At 39.9% G+C, this 24,066-nt stretch overlaps 14 protein-coding genes and 1 further gene across 14 annotated transcripts; 7 read left to right on the forward strand and 8 right to left on the reverse strand.

Moving 5' to 3' along the window:
• Positions 1-36: 36 nt before the first annotated feature.
• On the reverse strand, positions 37-2,649 carry CTF4 (chromatin-binding protein CTF4; the record flags this gene model as incomplete). Its single annotated transcript, XM_003646249.1, has 1 exon — positions 37-2,649. The coding sequence occupies one exon, from the start codon at positions 2,647-2,649 to the stop codon at positions 37-39; it is 2,613 nt and encodes an 870-aa protein (XP_003646297.1).
• A 451-nt stretch (positions 2,650-3,100) lies between these two features.
• Positions 3,101-3,856, forward strand: COG2 (Golgi transport complex subunit COG2; the record flags this gene model as incomplete). The annotated part of the gene is made up of 1 exon (XM_003646250.1): positions 3,101-3,856. The coding sequence occupies one exon, from the start codon at positions 3,101-3,103 to the stop codon at positions 3,854-3,856; it is 756 nt and encodes a 251-aa protein (XP_003646298.1).
• A 213-nt stretch (positions 3,857-4,069) lies between these two features.
• Positions 4,070-5,860, forward strand: NUP57 (FG-nucleoporin NUP57; the record flags this gene model as incomplete). Its single annotated transcript, XM_003646251.1, has 1 exon — positions 4,070-5,860. One exon carries the CDS (start codon positions 4,070-4,072, stop codon positions 5,858-5,860), a length of 1,791 nt encoding a protein of 596 aa, XP_003646299.1.
• A 100-nt stretch (positions 5,861-5,960) lies between these two features.
• Positions 5,961-6,671, reverse strand: Ecym_4437 (uncharacterized protein; the record flags this gene model as incomplete). The annotated part of the gene is made up of 1 exon (XM_003646252.1): positions 5,961-6,671. One exon carries the CDS (start codon positions 6,669-6,671, stop codon positions 5,961-5,963), a length of 711 nt encoding a protein of 236 aa, XP_003646300.1.
• Positions 6,672-6,918: 247 nt separating this feature from the next.
• Positions 6,919-7,071, reverse strand: TOM5 (Tom5p; the record flags this gene model as incomplete). Its single annotated transcript, XM_003646253.1, has 1 exon — positions 6,919-7,071. The coding sequence occupies one exon, from the start codon at positions 7,069-7,071 to the stop codon at positions 6,919-6,921; it is 153 nt and encodes a 50-aa protein (XP_003646301.1).
• A 303-nt stretch (positions 7,072-7,374) lies between these two features.
• On the forward strand, positions 7,375-8,484 carry SPN1 (transcription factor SPN1; the record flags this gene model as incomplete). Its single annotated transcript, XM_003646254.1, has 1 exon — positions 7,375-8,484. One exon carries the CDS (start codon positions 7,375-7,377, stop codon positions 8,482-8,484), a length of 1,110 nt encoding a protein of 369 aa, XP_003646302.1.
• A 286-nt stretch (positions 8,485-8,770) lies between these two features.
• On the reverse strand, positions 8,771-9,523 carry RPS23B (40S ribosomal protein uS12; the record flags this gene model as incomplete). The annotated part of the gene is made up of 2 exons (XM_003646255.1): positions 8,771-9,143; positions 9,459-9,523. 2 exons carry the CDS (start codon positions 9,521-9,523, stop codon positions 8,771-8,773), a joined length of 438 nt encoding a protein of 145 aa, XP_003646303.1.
• A 597-nt stretch (positions 9,524-10,120) lies between these two features.
• Ecym_4441 lies at positions 10,121-11,472 on the forward strand (the record flags this gene model as incomplete).
• Positions 11,473-11,641: 169 nt separating this feature from the next.
• Ecym_4442 (uncharacterized protein) lies at positions 11,642-13,156 on the reverse strand (the record flags this gene model as incomplete). The annotated part of the gene is made up of 1 exon (XM_003646256.1): positions 11,642-13,156. One exon carries the CDS (start codon positions 13,154-13,156, stop codon positions 11,642-11,644), a length of 1,515 nt encoding a protein of 504 aa, XP_003646304.1.
• A 541-nt stretch (positions 13,157-13,697) lies between these two features.
• On the forward strand, positions 13,698-14,282 carry NAT3 (peptide alpha-N-acetyltransferase complex B subunit NAT3; the record flags this gene model as incomplete). Its single annotated transcript, XM_003646257.1, has 1 exon — positions 13,698-14,282. The coding sequence occupies one exon, from the start codon at positions 13,698-13,700 to the stop codon at positions 14,280-14,282; it is 585 nt and encodes a 194-aa protein (XP_003646305.1).
• A 243-nt stretch (positions 14,283-14,525) lies between these two features.
• Positions 14,526-15,455, reverse strand: SCD6 (Scd6p; the record flags this gene model as incomplete). Its single annotated transcript, XM_003646258.1, has 1 exon — positions 14,526-15,455. One exon carries the CDS (start codon positions 15,453-15,455, stop codon positions 14,526-14,528), a length of 930 nt encoding a protein of 309 aa, XP_003646306.1.
• A 544-nt stretch (positions 15,456-15,999) lies between these two features.
• Positions 16,000-17,166, forward strand: ANT1 (Ant1p; the record flags this gene model as incomplete). Its single annotated transcript, XM_003646259.1, has 1 exon — positions 16,000-17,166. One exon carries the CDS (start codon positions 16,000-16,002, stop codon positions 17,164-17,166), a length of 1,167 nt encoding a protein of 388 aa, XP_003646307.1.
• A 326-nt stretch (positions 17,167-17,492) lies between these two features.
• Positions 17,493-20,060, forward strand: MRD1 (RNA-binding ribosome biosynthesis protein MRD1; the record flags this gene model as incomplete). The annotated part of the gene is made up of 1 exon (XM_003646260.1): positions 17,493-20,060. The coding sequence occupies one exon, from the start codon at positions 17,493-17,495 to the stop codon at positions 20,058-20,060; it is 2,568 nt and encodes an 855-aa protein (XP_003646308.1).
• An 88-nt stretch (positions 20,061-20,148) lies between these two features.
• Positions 20,149-21,693, reverse strand: DRN1 (Drn1p; the record flags this gene model as incomplete). Its single annotated transcript, XM_003646261.1, has 1 exon — positions 20,149-21,693. One exon carries the CDS (start codon positions 21,691-21,693, stop codon positions 20,149-20,151), a length of 1,545 nt encoding a protein of 514 aa, XP_003646309.1.
• A 290-nt stretch (positions 21,694-21,983) lies between these two features.
• On the reverse strand, positions 21,984-23,720 carry Ecym_4448 (serine/threonine-protein kinase; the record flags this gene model as incomplete). Its single annotated transcript, XM_003646262.1, has 1 exon — positions 21,984-23,720. The coding sequence occupies one exon, from the start codon at positions 23,718-23,720 to the stop codon at positions 21,984-21,986; it is 1,737 nt and encodes a 578-aa protein (XP_003646310.1).
• Between the last annotated feature and the right edge of the window lie 346 nt (positions 23,721-24,066).

Genomic DNA, 24,066 nt, shown 5'->3' on the forward strand with positions numbered 1-24,066 from the left:
CTTGTAATCTATGAATTACATAATATACGAAATGTTTCACAATTTGTTATACTGAATTTCAAATCTTGCCTCTCTCAAGTCGTTGATTTTTTTTACTAGATTCATAAGTTCTGCCCTTTCAGCAATCTTAATCGCTGCCGTTAGCGCTTTATCTTGCTTTATCTCTCTCAGTAGTGATAGAGCCTTATCAGAATGCTGGTCTGAACAAGCAGCAGCAAAGAGACGCAATAATGACTTATCACGGACGCCCGCTAGAGATTGTAATATCTCATTCTCATTGCCGTAGAGCTCCCCATCATGCTCTAATGTGTCTGATAACAACTCACTCAAGACTTTAGAACGAAGGAATTCCTCCTCAGCGGCCAATACAGTTGGAACAACTACCTCTTCATCCTCTAAATTTTCATCCCTCAATGCCAAACTTTTATCTAGAACTGGAATTCTAATTTCCATTTCAGAGGGGAGCGGTAACGGGAATTCTGGCCATATATGCTTGCCCTTGATGAGTATATAGTACATTGTATCGTAATTTAAACCCAACGGCCATACATGGACATCATCGGGTTGTTTACCACCAGAAAGTTTCCATATTTCCAGATTTGTGTCAACTAGTGGAATCCATCTACTCTCCATAGTGTTTCTCCACTTGGACAACACAAGGAGCACACCGTCTTGTCCAAATATACAGGGGTCGCCGAAATTAGAAAAGAAGATGGATCTAATGCCCAGCGGATTAAATTCATTGAAGGTTTCATCAGCGCTGGCGTGTGTCTCATTGTTGAACGAAGGTAATTCTATTGGTAATTGTGACTCTCTTTGATAGAATCTGTTACCAGCTTGCGGGTTCTGTTCGAATAAAGAGTATGACAGACCCTGATACGTGGAGTAGTGTACAGTGAAAACTTTGTGTCCCTGAGCAGCAAGTGCAACTATTGGTGTCATTTTTTCTAGAGAGAGTGGAACCCCAAACTCATTAAAAGTTCTGAAGTAGCCAAATGAGGTGGCGACAAGCATTCTTGTTGGTGTGGCAGCCACTGCAGTAATACTCTCATTTGGAGAGAGTGGAATTTTGGTAACCCATTTTGTATCCTTGAAGCTGTCATGGGGCCTATACATCAATTGACCAGTTTTACTCTGGGCAAACAAAGTCCCCTCCTCAGTTAACGAACAGGCGTCGTAGCCAAACAAATCTTCAAAATGGTACTCTCTATAACGTCCAACATCAAAAAATGATACAGTTACTGTATATTGTTCAACATTTCCCCGAACTGTCCATATATAACCAATACTGTTCATCGTTAGATAACGTTTATCTGTAGAACCAAATGGCGTACCGCCAGGTGAAATAGGCCTATAATTAAACTTGTAAGGCTTTTGACGATACTTGGAATATTTGTGTGAAGACGCAACATAATGATCCTTTGTTTTGGGCTTCTTAGTTATGTACCCTGCATTATCATCATCATCAATGAACTGCTCTTCGTCTTCAAAGTTGTAAGTTCGTTTGTATCCTTCACCGCTTTTTTCACCATCTTCAATGTCAGTAAACATGTTTTCTGATGGAATAAGCTCCCTACGGTCATTATCTACAGATGATGGCGTCGAAACGTGTGAGGTATTCTCATCATCAGATTCAAGGAATAACGCATTCTTAGGTTTTGAAGTTATTTCATCTTCAGTAACGGACTTGTGTTTGATGAAATAATCTACACCAGCTATAGGCCGCACAGTAACGACTTCTCCATTCCATGTACCAAATAAGAGTTCTAATTGATCGTTATGAAGTCTCCAGCACATGTTTGAGAGTTTGAAATCGAGATCTTTAGAGCAATGTAAATTGCCTGAATTAACATCCCAAACAAACAATCGATTAGCTAAATCCGTAGCAGCAAGGTACCTACCCTGATATGGATCAAAGAGAAGGTTTGTAAAATAGGAATCGTTGGGAGATTTTAGCGTTTTTGTCGAAGAAAAATCGCTCAGGTTGAAGATCTTAACCGTGTAATCTTTGCACGGTATTGCAAACTTCAAACCACGAGGATGCCATGAAACTCGTGTACAAATCCTATTCTCATCACTAAACTCAGCATCTTCCAATTCATCTGTATAAAAATTAGCAACCGCATAGCTTTCCAGACTTTTTATCTTATTAGGCGCCATTGACGTTAACGAATAAAAGTCAATTACCCCATTGACTAACGTTACAGCGAGAATGTTCATTTGGGCATTATAGGATAATTGAGATACCTGCTCATCTAACTTTAACGTGTCCTTCTTATGGGATTCAAGCTCAATGATTGTGAGTTCTAAATCATCACCTCCTACTATACATGCTTTACCACTGTGTATGACAGCGCAATCACGCAATGGAAGTACCGATCTGAACAAAAGATTGGATATACCATCCTTAGTATACTGAAATATGTCACCATTCACAGATGTTACTAAAATCTCCTCTCTAGATGATGAAATAGACGTTGGAGATTGACATGTTTCTAGAATATCTGGTTCATCCTCAGGTTTTTCCAACAACAATACTTTGGTCAATTGGTTATTATTAATAGCAAAAAGACTGGCCTGGTCACTTGATAGGGCAACCAAAGTCTTTGAACCAGATGCAAATACTAATTTATCACTAACCCCTAGCATTGTGGACTCTTCAGTCTTGTGTTGCACTCTCTTCCTTACTTCAGAAGTCGCGTTAGGAATTCTTATAAAAAGATGTTGGACGCGTTATTGCAATTATAGTGCAATTCATCATCTGCCTTTTAAAAGCACAAAGTTAAGTTGAATTCAACATCGTAGAATCCAATCCATAGCAATATCGTTATAATGTTCATTAATATCAATAAAGCTTGAGTAGAATGGTATCTATTACCAGTGCTATAAATCACGTGATAATATTTTAATTCAAAATTTCATTATTGGGTTTAAAAGCCAGATATCTATAAATCACTTTAAATCCAATAAGCCTTTTCATAAGGTTAGCCATAATATATTCCTTTCCCTTGTTCATCTTCTTTTCCGTCAAACAATCGGCAACAAATACATCTTTGAATCACAACCCACTTCTACTGGGGCGAAACAAACCAGTCGTATAATGGACGACCTGTTCGAGGACTTAGAGCTTCCAGTGGTTAGGGAAATCAACCGTGCTCTATTTGCTGATGCTCTTACAGATCAAGGGAAGGAATTTGATGTAAACCACTTCTTACTTTCCAACAATCTCCACTATGTCTCCATTGATGAACTTTCGAAACATTTAAAGTCATTAGAGCAGGAACTAAACAACGCCCTTATAGATGACGTAAACGAGAGTTATCTAGAGTTTTGCTCTCTATGTGAGGAATTTTCCAAAAAAGAGGACAGCCATATATTAAGCAACATCCAACAAGTCAGATACGACCTTGCAAGGTTCAATACTACTTTAAAAACCCTTGTGACGACTGACCTACAAAATACCAAAGAAACAGTCACGGACACGGTTGAATATTTAAAATCCTTAGACGGCTTGAACATTTTACTTCAAAGACATGGCATAATACATTCTTGTTTCCAATTGGTCCAGAAACTGTGTCAATCGTTGGATGCCATGTCTACGGACGCCATAGACATTGATGATGAATTAGGTGCACTACTTCTGAGCGAGCTGGACAAGCTACTAAGATGCTCTCATTCGATCCTACTCGAGCTTCAAGGGCTTGGATCCCCACTAATGAAGCGTTTCAACAATGATTACCACAGCGTATTACAAAACTTTCACAGCATAGTATCCATTTTAACTGACAAATGTGCCCTGAACAGCAAAAAATACCCTAAAATAACACAAACACTACTATCAATGCTCAATAAGTAGCACACTTGGACATAAAAACACTGAAAGAAGTCCTTCTAAAAGCCTCTATCCTCAGTAACTTATATGTGTCCTTGAAGGACCCGGTTGTGGAGCCCCAGCATCAACTATCACTAGTTACGTAGACGCGAGATATAAGATTCAGAAAACTTTTTATAAAACTGCTACAAAAGCACCTCTCGAAATACTGCGTTAGATAGTGAGAAGCGGAGCAAGATGTTTAATTTCGGGGGTAATACTGCTGCTACTTCTGGTTCTGCCACTTCGGGTGCTGGTTTATTTGGCGCCAAGCCTGCAGCAGGTGGTTTTAGTTTTGGTAGCAATTCCAATGCGTCTCAAAATACTGGTGGTGGTTTATTTTCTAATCCATCTAATACAACAGGCGTTCAGGGCAATACAGGTGGTGGGTTATTTGGGAGTATGCAAAATACTCAAACGGGTACGAATGGAGTGAGTTTGTTTGGTAGCGGTTCTACAACGCAAACGGGGACAGGTGGTGGTTTATTTGGACAGAGTAACAATAACCAGAATAATTCGGCAATTGGGGGTGTTCCAGCTGCTCAGGGACAGCAAGGTAATATGGTGGGTGGAGCTGTAGGTGCTGGTATTGGTGTTGGTGGCGGTGGTGGTGGCGGTGGTGCATTGTTTGGACAATCTTCTAATCCATCTCAAAATCCCCCTTCTCTAACAGGGTTGTTTAATAGTCATCCAAATAGCGGTACAAGCACCCTCAACCAAAATTCTGCCGTTGGTGGCATGAATAATGGATTATTTGGGTCTAACATTGGTTCAAACAACAATAATTCTAACTCGGGAACGTTATTTGGCCAGAATAATGCTCCTTCCAATACTGGGACTGGTTTGTTTGGCCAGAACACCATATCTGCACAAACAGGTGGAGGTATGTTTGGCCAAAATAACGCATCTATGCAACAGCCGCAGCAACAATCCTCAGGGTTGTTTGGCTCAACAGCACTGAGTAACACGCAGCCATCATTTGCGTGGTCCCAGCAGCAGCCTTCAAATCAGTCTGTGAATAACAACCAACAGCAACAGCAGCAACAGCAACAGCAACAGCAACAGGAGCAACAGCAACAACAACAGCAACAACAACAACAACAACAACAACAACAACAACAACAACAACAACAACTACAGTTTCAAACGCAGATGCAAATGCAGATGCTGCATTCAAACTACCCCCAACAGATTCAAGAACAAATATTAAAGTGCAGAGATTCATGGGACCCAAGTAGCCAAAGATCTAAATTGAGAACTTTTGTTTATAACAAGTGTAATGAGACCGAAGCGATGCTGTATACCAAACCGTCAAATGTAACACAGGAAGATTGGGATAAAGCGCTTACGAACAAGCCTAATGCGAATGTGATTCCTGTTGAGGTCAAGGGCTTTGAAGATATAAACCAGCGCCACAACCTTCAGAGGGATCATGTCGCCCAAGCACGAATCATTCTTTCACAGATCTTAGAAAAGTTGACCAATGTTTCCCAAAAGCACGAATTGGACACTGCCGCAAGAATCCTCAAAGCCCAAGCACGGAACTCCAAAATCCAACATCGTATTATGAGACTGGCTACACAAATTGCTGTCCTGAAAAATAAAGGCCTACCATTGAGCGTGCAAGAAGAAACATTGGTATCTGAATTTAGAAAACTCTTGGATCGCAGCAATGACCCATCAGGGTTAGGCAAAAACAACGAGCTATGGGCCCGTCTAGCTGTACTCAAAGAACGTGTCAGAACTCTCAGCAACCAACTTGATAGCACCTTAGTTGTCATTGCAGAAAATGGTGGCGGCAAAACAACCTCTTATGGGTCGATCGACGATCACCACATCGACGGAGACGAAAGACGTGTTGATGAAGAAGTCTCTAGTCGTGTAAACAAAATTGCTGACATCCTAGCCAACCAACAACGCGGCTTGATTTACTTGAATGACGTTCTAGACAAAGACATGCAAAGTGTCGATAAATACTTCAAAAAATAAATAATATCAACAGCCGAAGCATATGTATATATATATATATACAAGTTTACTATACAGAAAATGTAACAACTTTTTTAAACACGCCCCAAAAATGCATCCTTCAGTGGCCTTTAAACCCTCTAAAACCATACAACAGATTATCCGACAGCTTCATATCTACCTGCGAAAACTCCTGCGGGGGTAAACATTCCTGCATCCAGTGCTTAATGGGTGCCGGCAAACTGATATAACCAGCAAACAAAATCGGTTTCAAAAAGACAGCTGATTCCCCAGCATAAGAATCATAAAACGCACCACGCCACTTCATCAATGCATCATCCCTATCCATGGCTCTCTCTGCCAATTCCCCGCATCCATCCAGTTTATACTTGATACTCCCATCCAACGGAAACAAACAGCCATCAGCCGTTTCAGCCCAACACAAACCTTTTCTATAATTAATCAGTTCGTCATGCTTTCCCAACGTCACAAAGTGTTTCTCTTTGGAGGCCCTCGCCGCCCCAATAGCACCATTTCTCTCAACTAACCCTGACCCTCCAATACGTATCCCAGCAATATTGAAAAGAACCTTCAAAAGCCCGACCGAATCCTCACTGGATATCACCACATCCATAAAAGGAACCCGCGTCCGACCACTATTAATAACCTTAGAATACCCCGACTTGCAGAACTCTAACTTCCCTGCCCGCGCCAGCCTCGAACCCAACTGCTCATGAAATAAAACCTCGTCCAATGCCTTGCTACTCCTATGATAAAAATAATACCGTAAAGCAACAGAATTCTTTCCAAATTCCCTACCAACTCGATTCATCTACACACGATAACACTGTATGGCCCACCACAATACCTTTAATACGAGAGAGCATCACATTATAATATATATATATATATATATATCAATAAAAACCCATCATATAACTAAAAAAATCAACCTCTTTTATTTACACGTGACGTACAAATTACTTTCTAAATTACACGAAAACACAATATGGCAAGCACGCAAACGCCTCTCCCACACTCACCCTCACACTCTCAGCCCCTTGCTACACAACTCAGCCTTATTTCCACTGTTTTCTGAAAATACTCCACAATATAGGAGAAATCCACAAGAACGCCGCACCGTACGCTGCCATCTTAACAGTGTTATTGGACTGTTCCTGGTGTTTCTTAAGTTCTTCTTCAGATGGCTGTTGCTGTGCGAATCCAAACATTATATCTCTCAAAATCAAGTAACCGGTACTCTCTGAAACCCTCTATTTATCTTGCTTAAAGAGCATTAAACACCAACTAGAATCCATTAATTTCAGAGTTTCATCGAATTTATTGAAAATTCGACTTTTTCCGGACAAGAGCCTCACGTTTCTTTTTCTGACTTACTGTCATGTTGTACGAAAGAGCCCAAATTATTTGGAAATAATGGAGAAATGAGTTCTGTGTATACATGTATTATAATACTATATTATTAGGAGTGTAGAAAGCCGGTAGTGGTATCTTAGGGGATTTTGGGTTGATTAATGAGTAATTTGGAAAGCAGTGGTAAGCTGGTTGATGGAATGGTTGAGGAAGTTGAGCAGGCGAAGGATGGATCGGTTGGTTTAAGTGAAGAGGGAACAAGCGGACAAGTTGTAGTGGAGAGACAGCGGAAGCATATTGACAAGGGTGATTACGATGATGAGGATGGGGCTGAGGTGAATAGGAGAAGTGTTTTGAATCTGCCGGTGACGAGTTATTCGGTGGACAATGGCGGGTTTGGGGAGGGTCTTGGGAGACGGCAGGTTTTAGAGGCGAAGATGGAGCGGTTGTTGAAGAAGCCAAAGGTCAGGCATTCGAGGCAGGATGAGGATGATTTGGAGCAATATTTGGATGAGAAGATTTTGCGTTTGAAGGATGAGATGAACGTTGCTGCGCAGAAGGACATTGAGACGTTGAATCGGAGGTTAGAGACGGGGGATAATAGTCTTGTTGCTATGGAGAAGGTTGTTTTGCTGCCAAAAGTGGTTAGTATATTGAATAAGGCGAACTTGGCGGATACTATTTTGGATAACAATCTTCTGCAGAGTGTGCGGATCTGGCTGGAGCCGCTTCCCGATGGGTCTTTGCCGTCTTTTGAAATACAGAAGTCGTTGTTTGCGGCGATTGAAAACCTGCCTATCAAGACTGAGCATTTGAAGGAGAGCGGGCTGGGGAAGGTGGTTATCTTTTATTCTAAATCGAAACGTGTGGAGCCTAAACTTGTGCGGCTGGCAGATAGACTGGTTGCTGAATGGACAAGGCCAATTATAGGTGCATCGGACAACTATCGCGACAAGAGGGTGTTCAAGATGGAGTTCGATGTCGAGAAACACAGAAAGAAGGCGGTGCTAGATTCTGCCAAATCCAAGAAGAGAAAGAAAACGGCAGTGGACGAGGAGAAACACAAGTCACTATATGAACAAGCTGCTGCAAGAAGAAACAGGGCCGCTGCACCTGCACAGACAACTACAGACTACAAATACGCGCCCGTGAGTAATGTCTCTAACGTACAGACGGGTATCAGAACAACAGGCGTCGGTTCGACGTTAAATAACAGCGACCTTTACAAGAGACTCAACTCCAGGTTAGCCAAATCCAAGAAATCCAAATAGAAGGAATATCACCCCCCCTCTCTTTCTCTCCGCCTGTGTTCGCCGTATTTTTTGTTTGGTTTGTTTTGTTAATCTAGTGTAACACAAGTTACAACTCACAACGTCGAAACTACCCAACACCTGCATGCAAACAATCCTTGTTAAATAGTTAATAATTTTAAAAACTTGTCTTAATAATACGGAAAACGTGCAATTATAAAAATATCGGTAAATACATTTTTATATATGTTTTGTTTATTAGATGTACAGAAGAAAAAGCATTGCGCAACCATCTTAAACATTCCGCTTAGGATCTTGGCTTTTCCTTCTTTTCCTTCCACAAAGCCAACAAGGACACACCAGAGACCTTGACGACCTTGAATCTAACACCTGGAATATCACCCACAGCTTTACCCTTTCTACCGAAACCAGCCAACAAGACCTCGTCGTTTTCGTCAACAAAGTTCAAACAACCATCGTTAGGGACGAAAGCAGTCACCTTCTTACCGTTCTTAATCAATTGAACTCTGACACACTTTCTAATGGCAGAGTTGGGCTGTTTGGATTCAACACCAATCTTTTCCAACACAATACCCTTGGCGTGAGATGATCCACCGAAGGGAGAAGACTTGAAGGCAGTACCCAACAATCTCTTCTTGTAGGACAGTTCGGCCCAACGGCTGTTAACAAAAAATACATGTTAGTATCATTAAAAATCGCTTAAATTATCCAAAAATTTTGAATATGCGCCAGTGTATATAGCCTCCCACCATGCTACCATATCAACCTATCCCATCGGTATCATCATTTCCTCTTGCTTCACACTTCACACTTCTATCATCTCTTCTTCGCCCCCGACCACATGATAATCAATCCGAAAATAACATACATCTCCTCCCCACTAAGCACACTGTCTGTTGCATTGTTCTCGACATATAACAAAAGGGCTATATCGGCTTGCACATATTCCATACGAAATTCATTTTCTAACATACTTGTTTCTTCTGTGGACACGCAACTTTCTAGCGGAGTTCAAACCTCTTGGCTTACCCTTACCCATCTTTGGTTGTTAGTTATTATCAAGTTCTTACTGAACACCTTCTAGTCAAACTCTAGCTATTTTGAAGAGTTACACGTTTTTTACGCTGTCTAAAGCGTCGGTGTTCCCAAACGAGAGACGCTAGCTCAGGTTCACGCTAACGCTCGAGCGTGAGTGTGCCTAATTCTCGGCTCAGTCCTACCTACGCGTCCAGCCTGGGATCTTTTGTGCTAGGCGGAGAGTCGCCTGTGATGCTCTGCCCAGCCTGTTTTCGCTAGGCGGAAATCCCCAAGGATCGGAGTCTACAGGAGAGCTCTGTGGGCGGACCCCTTCCCAGCGGGCCACCCACGCATCATCGAGCGACGCGCCTCCTCTGTTTTCTGGGTGTCCTGCTGTAAATCGCAGCCATCCGGCTTATTGTTGTGGTGTACGTGTGGTGTAAATAGTTTTGTATGTATGGGTGTAATTCAGAGCAGTCGCGTCCTCAGATCTTTGAATTGACATATTCATGCTGTATGGATTAATATACTATCAATTCATATACACTTAATCACAGATAAACTGGCATTCATTGATGATACGTGTGCAAGTATCATTGATGATACGTGTGCAAGTATCATGGATAATAAGGGTTTGGCAGAAGAGGCTACAAAATTGTCGATTTTACGCTACTTAGCTGAGCATGGTTATGAGAATACTCTGCACAAGTTTCTTGAAGATTCATCCTTAACATTGGCTGATGTGTTAAACAATAAGTTTGCGAAACAAGAGTCGAAAAATATTGACGGACATATGGATGAAGATAATGATCAGAAATTGGCATTGTATATGAATCGTCTAGCTATTGATGCTCGGAAATTGCCAGGGTTACATAAAACAACAGTGACACTTCCAAACGCAGTTACACGGTTCAATGGCAGGAGACTACATTTCCTACTGGATTATCGGGCTTGAAGTTCACAGCTAACGGCTCTGTATTAGTATGGTTTTCTAAAACCGTTCAGCTTTATGATGATACAATTCAACTGAAAGAGCAGGTGGATTGTGACATGGAAATCGTGACATGTGGGGAAATTGTTACGGGAGGGATTACTAAAAGTCATTATTACTATGCCTGTGGGGAAACAGATTGTATTATTTATGATATAAGCTGGAATCAAGTACTCGTATTTAAATTGTACCTAAATGACATGAAGTATCTTGAATTTTTCAATTCCAAAGATGGCGAGCTGCTATGTTTCAGTTGTTCACGCAATGTTGTAAACGTGCACAAAATTGTTGGATTGGGCGGTGATGCTAAAATTCATAAACTAGTTAAATTGACGCTGGAAAAGTTCGTTTTTGACTTTATATTGGCACAGACAGAGCACCAAGATCCAGTTTTGTGCTATATTTCTGACTTACCATTTGCTATAAATCTTATAGGGTTTGACGGATCGAAACTGATTCGACATACAAGGGTGGCACTGTCTGATCACATGAGGAGTAGTTCGGTTCCGCATGTTTATTCTCAGACTCTTGAACTGTTGAATTTCTCTCATCATTATTCAACTGACAACAGAAACCCTCATTTGCCCTATGCAGGGAAGGGTTCAGTATTTTTGACGTACGTTGTTCGAAAATATAAGGGTATGTCAGTCTTGGTAGAGTTTCCTCGGATCATCCCAACAAACAAGCAGTTGTAATCCACTTTTAAGGAGAGTACCTATTGTGCGAGTGTGGTGTGCAACATTAATATCAAATTAGATGATATATTACTAAAACAGAATTTTTGTGATCTGGTTGGTGGATTTCTGGTTGTCTGTTCCCGTTCTTTATTCGCAGTAAATCTAAACGAAGACAAGACCATGCTGCTGCATGGCGAATATTTTAAATCGCGTATTTTATCCATGGATTTACAAGGTCCAAATATATTACTTTTGTTGGCAGACGCAACTGTAATGAAAGGGAGGATACATCGTGATGAATAACAATCATAATCCTCACCCTAGTATGTTAGTTAAATTTTAAATTTTAAATTGGATTTTCTACTTGAAGAACATTCCTGCTCTACATAGACGATTATTATCTTATTATTATCTGTTGAAGTTTGTTAGCAGTAGCAGTATTGATAGTCGTTTCAAAAGTATGTTGTTGTGATTATAACTGTTCCAATTCTTCCAACTCTCGCATTGTTCTGATATAATTTCCAACAACAGCTTCTTTAGTTCTAAATACTAGCTCTTTCGCAAATTCATCCATAGGTATATACACAGATCGACCTTCCCATACCCTATTGTTGCTAACTGGCATTTTTAACTCATCGGGCCAATTCATTTTGTTCAGCTCATCATCTTCTACATGCTTATTGTACGAGCCATCCTTTTGCTCAAAGACAACCTTATGCACCCTTTCAGTAATGTAAACGGGGACATATCCACCATTCCTGAACATTAGGAAAAACCATCCAAATGGTCCGGTTCCTGGCGACTGGCCCGATTTTTCAACAAAGTCCCATCTCACGTATATCACCGTTACATCCTTAAACTTTGTAGAAAACTGTTGGTATGTAGTTTCGACATCCAACGGACCAGGTTCAAGTGAGTTGTTATGTGGAATATCGATTAAGTAGTCACCAGGTGATTGATATGGATGGTAAACTCTAGTGAGTTTACCAGAAAATGTAATACGTGGCTTAGGTCTTTTCCAACATACTTTGTTGGTGACGGTGGGTAAGGGAGACTTTGGAGGAGCGTTGCTCTTCGGTGACAGTTGTTCTGGAGAACTGTCATCACAGTCCTGTGGTAATATGAACGAAGATCTCAGAGTTTTGAAATGTTCTGCTACTTCTTGAAACTCAGATAATGTGATAATGTCACCTGCGGGTGCCACCTGATTAAAAGCCTTCCTCTTGAGCTTTTCTAACATACAATCATAGTAAATGTCGTCATTTTGAAGAACGCTTTCCAAAACACTCCAATAACAGCAATTCTGTGACTCGAGGTTTAACCATGACTTACAATATGTCTTAATTCTTGCTGTGCGACTGGATAGTTTTTCAATAACCTTTTTGTTTACCCGTATAAACCACGCAACCATGTTGTCTTGTAGTTCTTTGTCATAAATACCAGCAGTTAGACATTCTTGATCCTCCCAATTGATCACAGTGGAAATTCTTGCCTCCAAGAACTTCAGGCTTTCCTTTCTTTGTGGATTCCTCTTAAACAACTGCTCTTCGATGGCTTTCCTTTGATTATATGCCCTGCGAAGAAGCTGTTGTACTTCAGCATCAAACCGTTGCTTCATCCGTTTGTAGCATTGTCCTAAGGGATGAAAACCGATGCAGTTATGCTGCACTTCGAAGATATTATCCAACTTAGGGTACAGAACATTTCGAGGATATTTTTCAAATTCAGATAAGCAATTCACATATTGTTCATGTGTCACATCATACAGACACAGCAATCGCCCTATGAACAGATGGAACGCGCGTGTATCGCCATCCATCCCATCCAAGTATGAGCCAATCATTTGTGCGTCTTCCAGCTCACCTTTCTCAGATAGGTACAGAAATGTATCTAATTCATCCCCGTCATAAAGCTTGAGCAGCTTTCTTTTGGCAGTATGGTTGCTATATGCATCAATTTTGTTTTGAAATAAATTGGTCCTGAACATCTATGTTTACTCAAAGAAAGACACACAGTGTGACAAATGTAAATATCCAACTAAATTTTAACTACCATGTAAACTCTGTAGAACTAATGGGAAACAAAGAAGTTAACTTTTTATTTATACAATATAATTTAAATTTCGTACTGTCTCTAGTCTTACCACACTATCTTGAAAGAGAAATTACTTCAAGCAATCAAATAAAATGGTTTTTGATCAAGAGAAGACCAAACGGCCTCGCTATTAATCGTACCAATATTTTGAAACCTTTGTGCAGCATCGCAACCGCTATTTGCTTAGCTAATACGTATTGACACTTCCATACTTATTTTTTGTATCATCAATTCCTGGCCTACACCGCTAGAGCTTTTGCTTTTTTGCTGCATGTGATTACGTAAGTAATATAGAGAACATGGAGTGGAGGAAACTCTCGAACAATCCGTTGATTACTCTTTTACATATTTCGTACGCACGATTACCATAGAGAAGCTTTTTAGCTTTACACAGACAGTGAATTGGATTCACTCAACCATTACGCCGCCGTCATATGACTTCAATCCAGCCGTTTGAAGCAACAGATTTGTTCAAGTTGAATGACGTCAATCTAGACATATTTACAGAGAATTTTCCTCTTGAATTCTATTTTGAATACTTAATCCTATGGCCTTCTTTATTCTTTAAATCTTTGGAGACGACAAGTTTACCTAACCAGGAACATATTAGTGGGTATATGATGGCTAAAACAGAGGGTAAGGGGCAGGATTGGCATTCTCATATTACTGCGGTAACTATTGCACCAGACTATCGTCGTATATCCTTGGCGTCTATGCTATGTAATACGTTAGAGGTTATTACTGACTTTAGACCACATGAGGTGAACTTTATAGATCTGTTTGTGAAGTGTAACAATTCGTTAGCGATAAAGCTATATGAGAAACTTGGGTATAATGTGTACAGGCGTGTTGTTGGATACTATAATAGCCTTGAAGACGGCTATCCGAACTCATTGAATAAGGTTGATGACGATAAAGATGCATTTGACATGCGCAAGAGTATGAAACGAGATGAAGGTCGGAGTACTCGAGAAAATGGCAGAAAAAACCGTTGTTATCCACACCATGTAAGGTTCTAGCACGCATATTTGTATGTACGTTTTTTTTATGTCGTAACTAAGGTATATATTATTGTGTGTGTGTGTGTGTGTGTGTGTGTGTATATATATAAACAAAGGGGTAACAATAGAATATTACATATGCAACTAAGGCTTACTGTAGGGGTCTTTCTTTTCTTTCTAGTTCATTTCATTTTTGTTATAAAGCTGTATCTTGCTTACTATCCGCACCCTGTCTTCTCTTTATTTTATATGAGTTGTGGTTTAAAATTCAACCTTCTCTGATACGGCTGGCACATCTTTGGTATCTCTGAAAGTGTTGCCATTACGGTAACCTCCATGGTTCCTAGTTGGGAAACGACCACCACGACCCCTACCACGCCCACGGAACCGCCCACGTTTATTGTTCCTTGGTCTAGCACTTGCCTGACCAAATGTGTCCATATTCAACTGGCGTTCCTCCTGCCACTTCATGTTTGTGTTGGCCTCAGTTGACGTGGAGATTGAATCAAAGAAAGAGGACTTTTTATCATAAAACACCTCGTCGTTTTGATTGTTATTTGCGTTTTCAACCTGTTCAGACTCCCGATTAGATTCGGGGACCCCATCGGATGTCCTCGAAAATTTGGCATTATTAGATTCAAAATCAAAATCCTTATTAGGAACTGCAATCTTAGGTTTCCCTTGCTGCTTCTTAACCTTCTCCCCATCATTGTTCCCTGCCCCCGCTTGCACTTTCGCATCCACCACGTCAGCCTTCTCCACCGACGGCCCCTTTCCTGTACTACCACCACCCCTGACAGCCTCCTTCCTCTCAGGAGCATAAACACCATACCCAGCAACCGCAGGAGGCACCTGTCCACCTTGCACAGGAACACCATCGCGACCGACAGCAGCCTCATTATTCGCCGGCACCATCAAATGTGACGGCAACGCAGGCTGAACTTGCTCTAAAGCACAATCCAAAATACTCAAATCCTTTACATCATTCCCATTAAAAACAACTGAATTATAAATCGCAGGATTAGGATATACCTCTTCAGGTCCCCAATTCTTCCGTCCCTCTGTTCCAAAACAACGCACATTGTTCAAAGTCACAATTCCTTGCTCCGAATCAATCGCTTCCAACAATCCAACATAACGATTGTCATTATTAGAAATCAAAGAAATAGTCTTCCCAATATACTGCGACATCCTAATAATATCTCAACAACACCAAATCCCCTTTATAATACCTTCAAACTTTGTATTATCCATCAAATAAAGACCACCAAAGGAGTTAACTTCGATGAATTTTCTACGTTCTTTGGATGGCCGTCGCTAGAAACCCGGGTAACCCCCTTCAATGCTCCACCATCGCTCATTGAAACCAAACCCTCGGGCATGTATCCTTATTCAAGCTGGATATATGTATATATATCTCTTCACCATCACCACAATGCTCTACTGCAGCCTTTCCCCGCTTCTAAGCCATATTATAGCTTCCTTCTATCCTTCTGTCCTCCTTTTTTGATGCCGTTACAGTACATTTCCACATTCCAAGAACATTCGGGTTTTGGATGCGTTAAGACCTTTATTTCTACTCCACAAGTGTTGAATTAATCAGGGACTCTTTTCCCATTAAGGTGTCCGGGGTTTATAAGCAGTTGTTAAATTGAATCTGAGGATGGTTGTTATATAAAAGGCAAGGGAAAATATCAGACGCAACGCAGATAGAAGTATAGCCTACACACAAGCAATGGCAAGTTTTGAAAATGCATTAATTGGTGGTGTTGCGAGTTCGCTAGCGAATGTTGCCGTTTATCCGCTGGATGTTGCTAAGACTCTGGTGCAGACGCAGTTAAAGGAGGAATATGTCAATATTCCGACGCCTGATACGTCTCACGTGTTAGAGGAGGGTGGTAGTGGTAGTAGCAGTAGCGGTGACGAGGGGGGCACGGAGAAGGAAAGGAGCAAAAGGAAGAGTAAGAAAGGTGATAAGGGGCGGTCTGGGTCGAAGAAGTTGAATAGGGTGAAGCCGATTCCTTTCCGGGATATCGAGAATATTGGCGAGAGCCAAGGGCAGGAGGAGCAAGACAATACGCCCTATAAGAATGCGTTGGATGTTCTGGTTCGTATATACAAGAAGGAAGGGATTAAGGGGTTGTATCGAGGGCTTGGGACTTCGATAGTTGCAGGTTTTTTACAAAGTTTCTCGTATTTCTTTTGGTATTCGTTGATTAGGAAGTACTATTTCAGGGTGAAATTGTCCAAAGGTCAAGCTACTAAGTTTACCACACCTGAGGAACTTTTATTGGGAATTGTGGCTGCTGGGACCTCGCAATTCTTTGTTAATCCTGTAAATGTCATTGCAACAACACAGCAAACCAGACAAGGATACTCGGATGGTAACGGTGTTGCTACTATTGCAAAGGAGATTTATAGACAACACAATTCACTTTTAGGGTTTTGGAGAGGTCTCAAGGTTTCATTGGTTCTAACCATCAATCCCTCAATAACCTATGCTACCTATGAAAAATTGAAAGATGTTCTTTACCCCTCAAGTGTGGTTCAATCAGCTACAGAGTTGTTGGATTCTGCTGCGTTATTGAGCCCAATTCAGAATTTTATTCTAGGTGTATTGTCTAAGATTGTGTCCACATTGATCACCCAGCCATTGATTGTGGCCAAAGCCTCTTTGCAAAAAAGTGGTACCCAGTTTGACAGCATGTGTGAAGTTTTGGCCTACTTGTATACCAATGAGGGGATTGGTGCATATTGGAAGGGCATCCTCCCTCAAATCACTAAGGGAGTCCTAGTCCAGGGCTTACTATTTATGTTTAAGGGAGAATTAACAAAGCTTTTGAGAAGATTGATATTGTACGTCAAAGTGGTTAGAGCTAGGGGAGGCAGAATTTCGTTCTGAGCAAAACAAAAAGACATCCTATTTGAATATAGCATATTGTATTTGTCCCATTATACTATACAAATGTACTCTACTTCCCTGTGATGACGTTGAAGCGTGCTTACTTCTTTTGAATTGCACTGCATATACGTGTTATGCATCTATATATTCTTGTCACGTGACTCTTTAATAATTTTTCAACGTTCCTTTTTTAGGTCTCATCCCCATTTTAAAATTTTCGTTTTTGTATAGGCTTTTATATTAAGCTTTTACCTCATCTCATCTCATTTAGCTGTCAAGAAAGGTCAATAGAAACCACCTGTTGACTACTATCTTTAATCCAGAGGATGTCACGTATTATTGTGAAGGGATTACCGAAGTATCTTAACGAAGATCGCCTTCAGGACCACTTTTATAAGCGGTTGCAGAAAGTTCATTCAGATACTACCAACTTGATCACTGATGTGAAATTGATGAAGAATAAAGATGGCGAATCTAGAAGATTTGCGTTTGTTGGTTTTAAGTTTGAATCCGATGCTTTTGATGCAGTTGAATATTTCGATGGGTCTTTTATTGATACTTGTAAGCTCGAAGTGTCTATGGCGAAAAGTTTTGCAGATCCAAGGGTTCCTGTTCCAATGAGAGAAAAAAGACGTGAAGCTCTGAAACGGCTACGGGAGAGGGAGGATAAGTTGTTGCAGGAGAATCAGAGGAAGCATAGGAAGGAAACGAAGCCTGGTATTGACGCTGAGATTGCCAAGAATGCACAGCTCCAGGAGTTTATTGATACGATGAAACCATCTAATCAGGTTACCTCTTGGGAGAAGGTTGTATCTACTAACAAAGTCGAAGATAGTAATAATGGAGATGATTCTAATCCATTGTTGAAAGTCTTAAAGGGAGCAGAAGAAGATGAAGATGTTGACATGTTTAAACTATCAGACGGAGAGAGTGATGAGGAATATATAGATGTGGATAAGACAAAAATGGAACAAGATGTGCCAGTAGATCAAGAGGAAGAAACTAAAATGATGAGCCTAGATACCTTTGAAAATACACAGTTAAACAAAGACGATAATTTGGCACAAGATGAAGGAGTATCTGATTTGGATTGGTTAAAAAACCGTAGGGTTAGGATTAGAGACGGTGAAGACCAAGCAGCTCAAGCTTCGATATCCTCTGAGGTACCGGGGGTTCCTGTACAACAGCAATCAGAAATTGAAGAAAAACAAGTTCCACCAATTTCTGATGAAGAACAATGCCTTTCAAAGATTAGAGCTTCAGGTCGCTTGTTTTTGAGGAATATCTTGTATACAGCTAAGGAGGATGATTTTCAACAATTATTTGCTCCTTATGGTGAAATAGAAGAGATCCATATTGCGGTGGATACTAGGACAGGGCAGTCAAAAGGGTTTGCGTATGTGTTATTTAAGAATCCAGATGATGCCGTGAATGCATATATTGAATTGGATAAACAAATTTTCCAAGGCAGACTTCTTCACATTCTTCCAGCAGACCCAAAAAAGAGCCATAGATTAGATGAATTTGACATAAAGAATTTACCTCTAAAGAAACAAAAGGAATTGAAGCGAAAGGCATCAGCTGCCCAACAGATTTTTTCATGGAATTCGTTATATATGAATCAAGATGCAATCTTGAGCAGTGTGGCATCAAAATTGGGTATGGAGAAATCTCAATTAATTGATCCTGAAAATTCTAGTTCTGCAGTTAAACAAGCATTAGCAGAAGCTCATGTTATTGGAGATGTCAGGAAATATTTCGAACTCCGTGGTGTTGACTTGACTGCGTTCCAAAAATACAAAAATGCATTCGATCGTGATGATCGTATTATCCTAGTGAAAAACTTTCCACATGGAACTACTCGTGAGGAATTGGCAGAATTATTTTTACCCTTTGGAAAGTTACTAAGGCTGTTGATGCCACCAAGTGGTACCATTGCTATCGTTCAATACAGAGATGTTCCTTCTGCTAGGGCGGCATTTTCCAAATTGTCATATAAAAGATTTAAAGAGGGTATCTTGTATTTGGAAAAGGGACCAAAGAATTGTTTTTCTAGAAATGCAGAGGGTGATGAATTGGTTGAAGATGGAACAACAGAACCCGAAGAAAAGTTCAAAGAAGCCAAGGCAACGGTCGACGATGTTATGGCAGCAAATCGGAATGAGACACTTAATGAACACGACGATTTAGACACTCAAGTACATGGACCAACCACTTCTATCTTTGTTAAAAATTTGAATTTCTCTACAAAAACAGAAGACTTGACAGACAAATTCAAATCTTTTGCTGGGTTCATTGTTGCGCAAATCAAGACTAAGCCTGATCCAAAACGTAAAGGTAAGACTCAGTCAATGGGGTTTGGTTTTGTTGAATTCAGGACTAAGGAGCAAGCCAATGCAGTTATCTCAGCACTGGAAGGTACTGTTATCGATGGTCATAAGATTCAGTTGAAATTATCACACAGGCAGGGGACTGCATCAACTGCGAAGACCTCTAAAAAGAATATTAACGGCAAAATCATCGTTAAAAACTTACCATTTGAAGCCACTAGGAAAGATATCTTTGAATTATTTAGTTCATTCGGACAGCTCAAATCAGTTAGAGTTCCCAAAAAATTCGATAAATCCGCTCGAGGATTTGCCTTCGTGGAATTCTTGTTACCTAAAGAAGCTGAAAATGCTATGGATCAATTGGAAGGTGTCCATTTATTGGGACGTAGGTTGGTTATGCAGTACGCTGAACAAGAATCTGAAGATGCAGAGCTTCAGATCGAAAAGATGACAAACAGGATGAAGAAGCAGGTTGCTACTACAAAGCTTGCAGCCATGCGAAATACTGGGAAAAGGAAGTTGCAGTTGGATGAAGATAATGAAAATGATGGTTTCGATGGCTAAAAATTAAATATATAATTTTCTAATACATAGCATGTCCGAAGTATTTTATTACTTACAGATAAATGCGGAATAAGCGTAAATTAAATTCTTAATTAGTAAAGTCAAAATTCTTAAATGCGAGTTGAAATTTCTCAGTTTCTTCTTCTTCTTGTGCCTTGGTTTGCTGGCATATCTTAGAATCCCATTTAACTCTCTTTGGTAATTTCAATAGAAACGCAGCAACTCGCCTACCAAATTGTAAATCTATACGCTCCTCCGGACTGAACGTAGCAATGAAAACTTTAATAGGCGCTTTAGGGGTCTCATATAATGTAAATTGAATATAGTTAGTGGAAGGGTCATTCACCAATGCCCGGTACTTTTCATTTTCAAAACCAGTAAATTCCTGAAATTTGAACTTGGCGTTATTGGTATACCTTTCAGTATTTATATTTAGTTGTCTATTCAAGGCCGTTTTAAATTTCGCAACCAAATACTTCGGTACAGGAATCACCTGTTTGTGGAAATGAATTGAATTTGCAGAGTTTATTTCAGACACTAACGTGCACATATCATAATTATTATAATTCATGCTGACAATACTAGATTCAAATTTCAATATATCCTTTGCTATAGGCGATTCGAGCACATCATTACATGAATCACCATTGTTCAACTTCGGAATATGATCAATAGGGATAATCAAGCAGTGACCAGAAAATCCCATTTCTCCTCTTGGTATGGTAAGTGGTCCTTTTGCAATAGTAGTATAAGCGTAAGAACTCACTGATATTATCATATGTTCTTGCACATGAGGGTTGCTCAGACAGAAATGGCATGAGTTTGGTAATATCACCTTTAGCTTCTTAACAGGTGCTACCTTACGCAATTCAGCGGATCGTTTGTTATTTGTAGTCAAATATGGGTTGCCAACGATATTCTCTGGAATTTGAGTCTCCTCATAAGCTCCAATATCTATAGAAAAGGCATATGCCCATTTTTGACCACTGCCAAACGCTGCAAGGTTAATAAATCTAGAAATTATAATAGAACCAGCGTCATCCCACTTGAAAGGATCCATTTCGAAGAACTTTGAGGCGCTACTAGAAAAATGATAGCGTGGTTTAGCAAAGTTCACCACCTCATCTATCAATGTGTTTCCTAGTAACAATTTTTTATTGTTGCTGATAGCAGTAGACCAAAAATTAGTAACTAACATATCTATGCCAGAAACCTTGGAAAATTTCTCCAACACTTCATCCTTCTTAGAGCTCATATTTTCCTTAGAGGTTGTAACGTAACCAATCCTAAAACCATTCGTGAGTTCATAGATACCATATTCATTTAGCAGAGTTAAGTTTTCAACAACATCAATGGATCCATTCTCTTCGCCTAGAAACCTATCTCCATTTGTAACATAAGTGGGGATAGTTATATCACTCTTTGGTGTAAATTTTGTATCATTCAAAACATTTCCTATGATAACGACACAACTAAAAGGGCCTGATTTAGCATTTAACTTTTCAGACTTATCCAAAATATCTTGGAGGGTATCCACTGAAGCGCGAACAACTAAACTATAACATATGTTAGTAAATGATTGAATAACTCTATAAACTACCGTAGTAACAACATACACTTTGATTTTATTCATAATTTCTCATCGAGATTCTAATTAGATTATGTTACATTCTAAATAAAGTAGAACCGATGAGGTTTTTATAATTTTCCAAACTTCAGCTCATCTCATATCATTTCTTACCAACATCATAAACTGCCTACCCTTAGCGTAACATTACACTGAAGTCACAAGAAACAAGGTATACAAAATTAAGATAATCAAACTTGAGGGAAGGGTATACAAAATGATCTAATTTTTTAAAGAAATCTTATATTTATATCTGATGATGTAGAAAACAGCCAATCCTGAGAGTATTGAGAACTTTAATAAAACGTCGCAAAAGGATCAGCATGCTCAGACCCGTTGTACAACACACCACTAGAGCCAGTTTTACCCTTTCTATGTCTGAAAGTAAAGCCAACCAATTTTGATCCACCTGATGTATCTTCAACCATTGCATTTAATTTATCTTGTCTTTTAAATACATCGGCATATTTGGCCATGTCAGCCTCATTCGTAAAATCATCAAAGTATCCGGCATCAGTTTCGCTATCTAATTGTGGAATAAATGGCGGACTTGTGAACCTCAGGTTACTAAAGTCGATTTCTGCAAAATATCTCATTTTTTTTACATGTTCAAAAGACCTTAGCCTATTGATTGGGTCGGCAATTAATCTAGTAATTAGTTCCCATGTTCTATCTGAGAATGAAGGTCTTCCATTCTCACATCTTGGTCTTCTTAGGACCTGTTTCCAACGACGCAAGTTTTCATAGGTTTCGTTGCTTGAACTCCCACTAAATGGAGTATAGCCTACTAAGCTTTCAAAAAGAATACAACCTAAGGACCAATAATCAACAGTGAAGTCATAGTTCTTGGCTTCCAACACCTCCAAGGCCATGTAATCTGGTGAACCGACAGTTGAAGAGGCGTAGTTCAGCTCCTTCTCTCTTACTTTATTATACATCTTTCTTCTGTAGTCCATAGATGTCTCTTTAAACTCAGGAAACTCCAAATTTTTAACCTCTTCCAATCTAATCCGCATACTTTCGATTCTTTCCATGGAAACTGTTCCAGAAGCTAAACCAAAATCTGTTAATTTAATGTGTCCCTTAGAATCAATCAAGAAATTCTCTGGTTTTAAATCCCTGTGCGTGTAACCTAACTTATGTAGTGCGTCCACCGCACAGAACATTTCACTAATATAGAATCTAGCATGTGGTGCTTGCAAGAAACGTGTGTTGATTAACAACGTCCTATAATCTCCACCAGGTACAAACTCCATGGCCAAGTAAAGACTCTGGGGATCTTGGAACGCATATAGCAACTTGACCAACCATTCAGATCTCGTTGTCGTCAAAATGTCCCTTTCAGTTAAAACGTGATCTGTACCATTTAACTTGGCTAATAAACTCTTATTCAAAATCTTCAAAGCGCATATCTCTTTGGTGTCCTTCTTCCTCGCCAAATACACCTGACCATACCCACCTTGTCCGACTTGAGTAATAATCTCAAAATCCTTATTTTTGGGCTTTAATCGCCTCTTTCGCAAAACGTCCGTTTCCCTGTAAAGATAGTTTTGCCATTCATTATTTATCTCCTGCGAACTATGATGACCTTGAGAACGCTGCTGTTCAAGGTAGTTCATAACCTGCCGTGTTCGCTCTCTCCTACTGATAACATAGTCAAACATATCACAGTAATAATCTAGGAAAAACATCTGACACACACTGACAAGTCTCTTGGTTTTTGCTGAAGAAGCCCGCTTGTGGAAATCCATCGGCAACTTTTTAGGCGATCTACTTAAATCAATGTCCTCCCTTGGCCTCTCATCCACATCCATCAGAGAATAGTCACTACTACCCACATCCAAATTCCCAGCCTGTTTATTAATCGGCGTCCGTTGGTTTGGCGTCCTTTGCCGGTACCTCAAAGGTGTATGAGGTGCCTCGATCACAATATCATGTCTGTTATTGTTTTCAATATCCCCATCAAAACTCAGTTGCCCCATATCCTGAGTTAAAGCATCCACATCTCTATTATTCGCCCTAGCAGTAAACATCCTTTTTATTTTTAAACTTAAATATTACCTCTTTTTGTCTTCCTTCTTTTAAACCGCCGTTAGTTAACTATTTAATAGTTTTCCCAATTGATGCCTACTATATATAGTGTTATGCTCCAATCTTTCTTTATCCCTAGGAATCCTTTCTCTCCCTATCTTAAAATGAATTGGAAATTTTCTTACCACCCTCAAAGAACTCCTAATTCCTGAGATACCGACCTACTATTCTGTTTAATTTGCTTGTGACCCATATATTAAACTAGTGTTTTATTGTGCTAGTTCCACCTGAGTTCCTTAGATTCCTTTTCATTGAACATTTCAGCGTTCGCGTGTTTTGGTTTTACCC

Source organism: Eremothecium cymbalariae, chromosome 4 (genome assembly GCF_000235365.1).
Source record: "Eremothecium cymbalariae DBVPG#7215 chromosome 4, complete sequence".
NCBI lineage: Eukaryota > Fungi > Ascomycota > Saccharomycetes > Saccharomycetales > Saccharomycetaceae > Eremothecium > Eremothecium cymbalariae.